Source organism: Ranitomeya imitator, chromosome 3 (genome assembly GCF_032444005.1).
Source record: "Ranitomeya imitator isolate aRanImi1 chromosome 3, aRanImi1.pri, whole genome shotgun sequence".
In the NCBI taxonomy this organism is placed as follows: domain Eukaryota; kingdom Metazoa; phylum Chordata; class Amphibia; order Anura; family Dendrobatidae; genus Ranitomeya; species Ranitomeya imitator.
In genome coordinates this window covers 522,125,842-522,138,060 of record NC_091284.1, presented here as the reverse complement: position 1 = coordinate 522,138,060, position 12,219 = coordinate 522,125,842, and the positions used below count along the sequence as shown (strand labels likewise).

The following is a 12,219-nucleotide window of genomic DNA, read 5'->3' as shown; positions in this document are numbered from 1 at the left end:
TGGGCGCAGATTTGGGAATTGCTATGTAAGCAGTTTCCTGGATCTGTTACTTCTAAAAAGTTCTGCTGGGAGAAGAGGCCAGGACTGGTGATCAGCACCAGTAACCCATCACCAGCACAGCAGAAGAGGGGCACAGAAAAGTCCTCCACACAGGAGCTGTCACATACACGGGCAGTACTGGAATGATTGGCCCCTGTACCATCTGTGTGCCAGCAGGCCCCCTCCCGGGTGGCGCCCCTCTACCTGCCCTCCCCCTCTGTCTGGCTGGAGCTGAGGGACACTAGAAGGAACTGGCGCTTTAAAGGGGCCGTGCACGATAAAACCAAGCCTGCTCTTCCCATCCTCCTCCTCCGGTGACCTCACCACGGCTCAGCCTGCAGCTCCGCCGAGCAGGGAGAGAAGGGGGAGAGTCCTAGCGGCCGGCAGAAGGGGCACATAGACGGCGCCGGGCTGTGCTGGGCAGCGGCCACTCCTGACCCTCTGCAGAGTCGCCTGCGGCCGGCCTTCCTTCCTAACGACATGGCCAGCAGCGGAGGCAGCAGCAGCGCGATCAGTAGCGCCCCGACCGGGCGGGTCCTGGGGGCCCGGAGCGCCAACCCCCGCAAGGCCCGCATCCAGGGCTTCATCGATGCCATCCAGGACGCTGTGGGACCCCCGAAACAGGCGGCGGCCGACAGGCGGACCGTGGAGAAGACCTGGAAACTGATGGACAAAGTGGTAAGAGGAGGGCGGCATGTGCCCCTGTGCCCGTCACCCCGGGAGCGCTGCTGCAGCTGCCCCTCTCACTGAGAAACTTTATGCCAGGAGTGCCCCAAACTTTATGTAGTGTAATGGGGGAGAGCATGGGGGCATTACCTGTATGGTCTGGGGGCAACACCACTCTGGTACCTAGGACACCTGTGTCATCTATATACTTACTGTACACTACGTGTCATCTATATACTTACTGTACGTGTCATCTATATACTTACTATACGCTACGTGTCATCTATATACTTACTGTACGTGTCATCTATATACTTACTATACGCTACGTGTGTCTATATACTTACTGTACACTACGTGTCATCTATATACTTACTGTACACTACGTGTCATCTATATACTTACTGTACACTACGTGTCATCTATATACTTACTGTACGTGTCATCTATATACTTACTGTACGTGTCATCTATATACTTACTATACGCTACGTGTGTCTATATACTTACTGTACGTGTCATCTATATACTTACTATACGCTACGTGTCATCTATATACTTACTGTACACTACGTGTCATCTATATACTTACTGTACACTACGTGTCATCTATATACTTACTGTACGTGTCATCTATATACTTATTGTACGTGTCATCTATATACTTATTGTACGTGTCATCTATATACTTACTGTACGTGTCATCTATATACTTATTGTACGTGTCATCTATATACTTATTGTACGTGTCATCTATATACTTATTGTACGTGTCATCTATATACTTATTGTACGTGTCATCTATATACTTACTGTACACTACGTGTCATCTATATACTTACTGTACGTGTCATCTATATATTTACTGTACGTGTCATCTATATACTTACTGTACGTGTCATCTATATACTTACTGTACGTGTCATCTATATACTTACTATACGCTACGTGTGTCTATATACTTACTGTACGTGTCATCTATATACTTACTGTACACTACGTGTCATCTATATACTTACTGTACACTACGTGTCATCTATATACTTACTGTACACTACGTGTCATCTATATACTTACTGTACGTGTCATCTATATACTTATTGTACGTGTCATCTATATACTTATTGTACGTGTCATCTATATACTTACTGTACGTGTCATCTATATACTTATTGTACGTGTCATCTATATACTTATTGTACGTGTCATCTATATACTTATTGTACGTGTCATCTATATACTTACTGTACGTGTCATCTATATACTTACTGTACGTGTCATCTATATACTTACTATACGCTACGTGTGTCTATATACTTACTGTACGTGTCATCTATATACTTACTATACGCTACGTGTCATCTATATACTTACTGTACACTACGTGTCATCTATATACTTACTGTACACTACGTGTCATCTATATACTTATTGTACGTGTCATCTATATACTTATTGTACGTGTCATCTATATACTTATTGTACGTGTCATCTATATACTTACTGTACGTGTCATCTATATACTTATTGTACGTGTCATCTATATACTTATTGTACGTGTCATCTATATACTTATTGTACGTGTCATCTATATACTTATTGTACGTGTCATCTATATACTTACTGTACGTGTCATCTATATACTTATTGTACGTGTCATCTATATACTTACTGTACACTACGTGTCATCTATATACTTACTGTACGTGTCATCTATATACTTACTGTACGTGTCATCTATATACTTACTGTACACTACGTGTCATCTATATACTTACTGTACACTACGTGTCATCTATATACTTACTGTACGTGTCATCTATATACTTACTGTACGTGTCATCTATATACTTACTATACGCTACGTGTGTCTATATACTTACTGTACACTACGTGTCATCTATATACTTACTGTACGTGTCATCTATATACTTACTATACGCTACGTGTGTCTATATACTTACTGTACGTGTCATCTATATACTTACTATACGCTACGTGTCATCTATATACTTACTGTACACTACGTGTCATCTATATACTTACTGTACACTACGTGTCATCTATATACTTACTGTACGTGTCATCTATATACTTATTGTACGTGTCATCTATATACTTATTGTACGTGTCATCTATATACTTACTGTACGTGTCATCTATATACTTATTGTACGTGTCATCTATATACTTATTGTACGTGTCATCTATATACTTATTGTACGTGTCATCTATATACTTATTGTACGTGTCATCTATATACTTACTGTACGTGTCATCTATATACTTATTGTACGTGTCATCTATATACTTACTGTACACTACGTGTCATCTATATACTTACTGTACGTGTCATCTATATACTTACTGTACGTGTCATCTATATACTTACTGTACACTACGTGTCATCTATATACTTACTGTACACTACGTGTCATCTATATACTTACTGTACGTGTCATCTATATACTTACTGTACGTGTCATCTATATACTTACTATACGCTACGTGTGTCTATATACTTACTGTACACTACGTGTCATCTATATACTTACTGTACGTGTCATCTATATACTTACTATACGCTACGTGTGTCTATATACTTACTGTACACTACGTGTCATCTATATACTTACTGTACGTGTCATCTATATACTTACTGTACGCTACGTGTGTCTATATACTTACTGTACGTGTCATCTATATACTTACTATACGCTACGTGTCATCTATATACTTACTGTACACTACGTGTCATCTATATACTTACTGTACACTACGTGTCATCTATATACTTACTGTACGTGTCATCTATATACTTATTGTACGTGTCATCTATATACTTATTGTACGTGTCATCTATATACTTACTGTACGTGTCATCTATATACTTATTGTACGTGTCATCTATATACTTACTGTACACTACGTGTCATCTATATACTTACTGTACGTGTCATCTATATACTTACTGTACGTGTCATCTATATACTTACTGTACACTACGTGTCATCTATATACTTACTGTACACTACGTGTCATCTATATACTTACTGTACGTGTCATCTATATACTTACTGTACGTGTCATCTATATACTTACTATACGCTACGTGTGTCTATATACTTACTGTACACTACGTGTCATCTATATACTTACTGTACGTGTCATCTATATACTTACTATACGCTACGTGTGTCTATATACTTACTGTACGTGTCATCTATATACTTACTATACGCTACGTGTCATCTATATACTTACTGTACACTACGTGTCATCTATATACTTACTGTACACTACGTGTCATCTATATACTTACTGTACGTGTCATCTATATACTTATTGTACGTGTCATCTATATACTTATTGTACGTGTCATCTATATACTTACTGTACGTGTCATCTATATACTTATTGTACGTGTCATCTATATACTTACTGTACACTACGTGTCATCTATATACTTACTGTACGTGTCATCTATATACTTACTGTACGTGTCATCTATATACTTACTGTACACTACGTGTCATCTATATACTTACTGTACACTACGTGTCATCTATATACTTACTGTACGTGTCATCTATATACTTACTGTACGTGTCATCTATATACTTACTATACGCTACGTGTGTCTATATACTTACTGTACACTACATGTCATCTATATACTTACTGTACGTGTCATCTATATACTTACTATACGCTACGTGTGTCTATATACTTACTGTACACTACGTGTCATCTATATACTTACTGTACACTACGTGTCATCTATATACTTACTGTACACTACGTGTCATCTATATACTTACTGTACACTACGTGTCATCTATATACTTACTGTACGTGTCATCTATATACTTACTATACGCTACGTGTGTCTATATACTTACTGTACACTACGTGTCATCTATATACTTACTGTACACTACGTGTCATCTATATACTTACTGTACACTACGTGTCATCTATATACTTACTGTACACTACGTGTCATCTATATACTTACTGTACACTACGTGTCATCTATATACTTACTGTACGTGTCATCTATATACTTACTATACGCTACGTGTGTCTATATACTTACTGTACACTACGTGTCATCTATATACTTACTGTACGTGTCATCTATATACTTACTGTACGTGTCATCTATATACTTACTGTACACTACGTGTCATCTATATACTTACTGTACGTGTCATCTATATACTTACTGTACACTACGTGTCATCTATATACTTACTGTACGTGTCATCTATATACTTACTGTACACTACGTGTCATCTATATACTTACTGTACGTGTCATCTATATACTTACTGTACACTACGTGTCATCTATATACTTACTGTACGTGTCATCTATATACTTACTATACGCTACGTGTGTCTATATACTTACTGTACACTACGTGTCATCTATATACTTACTGTACGTGTCATCTATATACTTACTGTGCACTACGTGTCATCTATATACTTACTGTACGTGTCATCTATATACTTACTGTACGTGTCATCTATATACTTACTGTACACTACGTGTCATCTATATACTTACTGTACGTGTCATCTATATACTTACTATACGCTACGTGTGTCTATATACTTACTGTACACTACGTGTCATCTATATACTTACTGTACACTACGTGTCATCTATATACTTACTGTACACTACGTGTCATCTATATACTTACTGTACGTGTCATCTATATACTTACTGTACGTGTCATCTATATACTTATTGTACACTACGTGTCATCTATATACTTACTGTACACTACGTGTCATCTATATACTTACTGTACACTACGTGTCATCTATATACTTACTGTACATGTCATCTATATACTTACTGTACGTGTCATCTATATACTTATTGTACACTACGTGTCATCTATATACTTACTGTACACTACGTGTCATCTATATACTTACTGTACACTACGTGTCATCTATATACTTACTGTACGTGTCATCTATATACTTACTGTACGTGTCATCTATATACTTACTGTACGTGTCATCTATATACTTATTGTACACTACGTGTCATCTATATACTTATTGTACACTACGTGTGTCTATATACTTACTATACGCTACGTGTGTCTATATACTTACTGTACGTGTCATCTATATACTTACTGTACGTGTCATCTATATACTTACTGTACGTGTCATCTATATACTTACTGTACACTATGTGTCATCTATATACTTACTGTACGTGTCATCTATATACTTATTGTACGTGTGTCTATATACTTACTATACGCTACGTGTCATCTATATACTTATTGTACGTGTCATCTATATACTTACTGTACGTGTGTCTATATACTTACTATACGCTACGTGTCATCTATATACTTATTGTACGTGTCATCTATATACTTACTGTACGTGTGTCTATATACTTACTATACGCTACGTGTCATCTATATACTTATTGTACGTGTCATCTATATACTTACTGTACGTGTGTCTATATACTTACTATACGCTACGTGTCCATATACTTACTGTACGTGTCATCTATATACTTATTGTACGTGTCTATATACTTACTATACGCTACGTGTCATCTATATACTTATTGTACGTGTCATCTATATACTTACTGTACGTGTGTCTATATACTTACTATACGCTACGTGTCATCTATATACTTATTGTACGTGTCATCTATATACTTACTGTACGTGTGTCTATATACTTACTATACGCTACGTGTCATCTATATACTTATTGTACGTGTCATCTATATACTTACTGTACGTGTGTCTATATACTTACTATACGCTACGTGTCCATATACTTACTGTACGTGTCATCTATATACTTACTGTACACTACGTGTCATCTATATACTTACTGTACGTGTGTCTATATACTTACTATACGCTACGTGTGTCTATATACTTACTGTACGCTACGTGTGTGTCTATATACTTACTGTACACTACATGTGTCTATATACTTACTATACGCTACGTGTCTATATACTTACTGTACACTACGTGTGTCTATATACTTACTTACTGTACATGTGTCTATATACTTACTATACGCTACGTGTCTATATACTTACTGTACACTACGTGTGTCTATATACTTACTGTACGTGTCATCTATATACTTACTGTACGTGTCATCTATATACTTACTATACGCTACGTGTGTCTATATACTTACTGTACGTGTCATCTATATACTTACTGTACGTGTCATCTATATACTTACTGTACGTGTCATCTATATACTTACTATACGCTACGTGTGTCTATATACTTACTATACGCGTCATCTAAATACTTACTATACGCTACGTGTGTCTATATACTTACTATACGTGTGTGTATATATACTTACTGTACACTACGTGAGTCTATATACTTACTGTACGTGTCATCTATATACTTACTGTACGTGTCATCTATATACTTACTATACGCTACGTGTGTCTATATACTTACTATACGTGTGTGTATATATACTTACTGTACACTACGTGAGTCTATATACTTACTGTACGTGTCATCTATATACTTACTGTACGTGTCATCTATATACTTATTATACGCTACGTGTGTCTATATACTTACTATACACTACGTGTCTATATACTTACTATACACTACGTGTCTATATACTTACTGTACGCTACGTGTCTATATACTTACTATACACTACGTGTCTATATACTTACTGTACGCTACGTGTGTCTATATACTTACTATACGCTACGTGTGTCTATATACTTACTATACGCTACGTGTCTATATACTTACTGTACGCTACGTGTCTATATACTTACTATACGCTACGTGTCTATATACTTACTGTACGTGTGTGTGTATATATACCTACTGTACACTACGTGTGTCTATATACTTATTATACGTGTCATCTATATACAGTACTTACTATACGCTACGTGTGTCTATATACTTACTATACGTGTCATCTATATACTTACTATACGCTACGTGTCATCTATATACTTACTATACGTGTGTCTATATACTTACTATACGTGTCATCTATATACTTACTATACGCTACGTGTCATCTATATACTTACTATACGTGTGTCTATATACTTACTATACGTGTCATCTATATACTTACTATACGCTACGTGTGTCTATATACTTACTGTACGCTACGTGTGTCTATATACTTACTTTACGCTACGTGTGTCTATATACTTACTATACGCTACGTGTGTCTATATACTTACTGTACGTGTGTGTATATATACTTACTATACGCTACGTGTGTCTATATACTTACTATACGCTACGTGTGTCTATATACTTTACTATACGCTACGTGTCTATATACTTACTATACGCTACGTGTGTCTATATACTTACTATACGCTACGTGTGTCTATACTTACTATACGCTACGTGTCTATATACTTACTATACGCTACGTGTGTCTATACTTACTATACGCTACGTGTCTATATACTTACTATACGCTACGTGTGTCTATATACTTACTATACGCTACGTGTGTCTATACTTACTATACGCTACGTGTGTCTATATACTTACTATACGCTACGTGTGTCTATATACTTACTGTACGCTACGTGTGTCTATATACTTACTGTACGCTACGTGTGTCTATATACTTACTGTACGCTACGTGTGTCTATATACTTACTGTACGCTACGTGTGTCTATATACTTACTGTACGCTACGTGTGTCTATATACTTACTATACGCTACGTGTGTCTATATACTTACTGTACGCTACGTGTGTCTATATACTTACTGTACGCTACGTGTGTCTATATACTTACTATACGCTACGTGTGTCTATATACTTACTATACGCTACGTGTGTCTATATACTTACTATACGCTACGTGTGTCTATATACTTACTATACGCTAAGTGTGTCTATATACTTACTATACGCTACGTGTGTCTATATACTTACTATACGCTACGTGTGTCTATATACTTACTATACGCTAAGTGTGTCTATATACTTACTATACGCTAAGTGTGTCTATATACTTACTATACGCTACGTGTGTCTATATACTTACTATACGCTACGTGTCTATATACTTACTATACGCTACGTGTGTCTATATACTTACTGTACGCTACGTGTGTCTATATACTTACTGTACGCTACGTGTGTCTATATACTTACTATACGCTACGTGTGTCTATATACTTACTATACGCTACGTGTGTCTATATACTTACTATACGCTACGTGTGTCTATATACTTACTATACGCTACGTGTGTCTATATACTTACTATACGCTACGTGTGTCTATATACTTACTGTACGTGTGTCTATATACTTACTATACGCTACGTGTGTCTATATACTTACTATACGCTACGTGTGTCTATATACTTACTATACGCTATGTGTGTCTATATACTTACTATACGCTGTGTGTGTATATATACTTACTGTACGTGTGTCTATATACTTACTATACGCTACGTGTGTCTATATACTTACTTTACGCTACGTGTGTCTATATACTTACTATACGCTACGTGTGTCTATATACTTACTGTACGCTACGTGTGTCTATATACTTACTGTACGTGTGTGTATATATACTTACTATACACTACGTGTGTCTATATACTTACTATACGCTACGTGTGTCTATATACTTACTGTACATGTGTGTATATATACTTACTATACACTACGTGTGTCTATATACTTACTATACGCTACGTGTGTCTATATACTTACTATACGCTGTGTGTGTATATATACTTACTGTACGTGTGTCTATATACTTACTATACGCTACGTGTGTCTATATACTTACTTTACGCTACGTGTGTCTATATACTTACTATACGCTACGTGTGTCTATATACTTACTGTACGCTACGTGTGTCTATATACTTACTGTACGTGTGTGTATATATACTTACTATACACTACGTGTGTCTATATACTTACTATACGCTACGTGTGTCTATATACTTACTATACACTACGTGTGTCTATATACTTACTATACGCTACGTGTGTCTATATACTTACTGTACGTGTGTGTATATATACTTACTATACACTACGTGTGTCTATATACTTACTATACGCTACGTGTGTCTATATACTTACTATACGCTACGTGTGTCTATATACTTACTATACGCTACGTGTGTCTATATACTTACTATACGCTACGTGTGTCTATATACTTACTGTACGTGTGTGTATATATACCTACTGTACACTACGTGTGTCTATATACTTATTATACGTGTCATCTATATACAGTACTTACTATACGCTACGTGTGTCTATATACTTACTATACGTGTCATCTATATACTTACTATACGCTACGTGTCATCTATATACTTACTATACGTGTGTCTATATACTTACTATACGTGTCATCTATATACTTACTATACGCTACGTGTCATCTATATACTTACTATACGTGTGTCTATATACTTACTATACGTGTCATCTATATACTTACTATACGCTACGTGTGTCTATATACTTACTGTACGCTACGTGTGTCTATATACTTACTATACGCTACGTGTGTCTATATACTTACTATACGCTACGTGTGTCTATATACTTACTATACGCTACGTGTGTCTATATACTTTACTATACGCTACGTGTCTATATACTTACTATACGCTACGTGTGTCTATATACTTACTATACGCTACGTGTGTCTATACTTACTATACGCTACGTGTCTATATACTTACTATACGCTACGTGTGTCTATACTTACTATACGCTACGTGTCTATATACTTACTATACGCTACGTGTGTCTATATACTTACTATACGCTACGTGTGTCTATACTTACTATACGCTACGTGTGTCTATATACTTACTATACGCTACGTGTGTCTATATACTTACTGTACGCTACGTGTGTCTATATACTTACTGTACGCTACGTGTGTCTATATACTTACTGTACGCTACGTGTGCCTATATACTTACTGTACGCTACGTGTGTCTATATACTTACTATACGCTACGTGTGTCTATATACTTACTATACGCTACGTGTGTCTATATACTTACTATACGCTAAGTGTGTCTATATACTTACTATACGCTACGTGTGTCTATATACTTACTATACGCTACGTGTGTCTATATACTTACTATACGCTAAGTGTGTCTATATACTTACTATACGCTAAGTGTGTCTATATACTTACTATACGCTACGTGTGTCTATATACTTACTATACGCTACGTGTCTATATACTTACTATACGCTACGTGTGTCTATATACTTACTGTACGCTACGTGTGTCTATATACTTACTATACGCAACGTGTGTCTATATACTTACTGTACGCTACGTGTGTCTATATACTTACTGTACGCTACGTGTGTCTATATACTTACTGTACGCTACGTGTGTCTATATACTTACTATACGCTACGTGTGTCTATATACTTACTGTACGCTACGTGTGTCTATATACTTACTGTACGCTACGTGTGTCTATATACTTACTGTACGCTACGTGTGTCTATATACTTACTGTACGCTACGTGTGTCTATATACTTACTGTACGCTACGTGTGTCTATATACTTACTATACGCTACGTGTGTCTATATACTTACTATACGCTACGTGTGTCTATATACTTACTATACGCTACGTGTGTCTATATACTTACTATACGCTACGTGTGTCTATATACTTACTGTACGTGTGTCTATATACTTACTATACGCTACGTGTGTCTATATACTTACTATACGCTACGTGTGTCTATATACTTACTATACGCTATGTGTGTCTATATACTTACTATACGCTGTGTGTGTATATATACTTACTGTACGTGTGTCTATATACTTACTATACGCTACATGTGTCTATATACTTACTTTACGCTACGTGTGTCTATATACTTACTATACGCTACGTGTGTCTATATACTTACTGTACGCTACGTGTGTCTATATACTTACTGTACGTGTGTGTATATATACTTACTATACACTACGTGTGTCTATATACTTACTATACGCTACGTGTGTCTATATACTTACTGTACATGTGTGTATATATACTTACTATACACTACGTGTGTCTATATACTTACTATACGCTACGTGTGTCTATATACTTACTATACGCTGTGTGTGTATATATACTTACTGTACGTGTGTCTATATACTTACTATACGCTACGTGTGTCTATATACTTACTTTACGCTACGTGTGTCTATATACTTACTATACGCTACGTGTGTCTATATACTTACTGTACGCTACGTGTGTCTATATACTTACTGTACGTGTGTGTATATATACTTACTATACACTACGTGTCTATATACTTACTATACGCTACGTGTGTCTATATACTTACTATACACTACGTGTGTCTATATACTTACTATACGCTACGTGTGTCTATATACTTACTGTACGTGTGTGTATATATACTTACTATACACTACGTGTGTCT

General features: G+C 36.2%; 1 protein-coding gene across 1 annotated transcript in view; it reads left to right on the top strand.

The window, feature by feature from the left end:
* The first annotated feature begins 364 nt into the window (after window positions 1-364).
* CBLB (Cbl proto-oncogene B) overlaps window positions 365-12,219 on the top strand; it is a 242,320-nt gene continuing 230,465 nt past the window's right edge. The window contains exon 1 of the mRNA XM_069757756.1: window positions 365-717. Coding sequence (XP_069613857.1) covers window positions 520-717 — 198 coding nt within the window. The 5' untranslated portion in view covers window positions 365-519. The remainder of the gene's footprint in view (window positions 718-12,219) is intronic.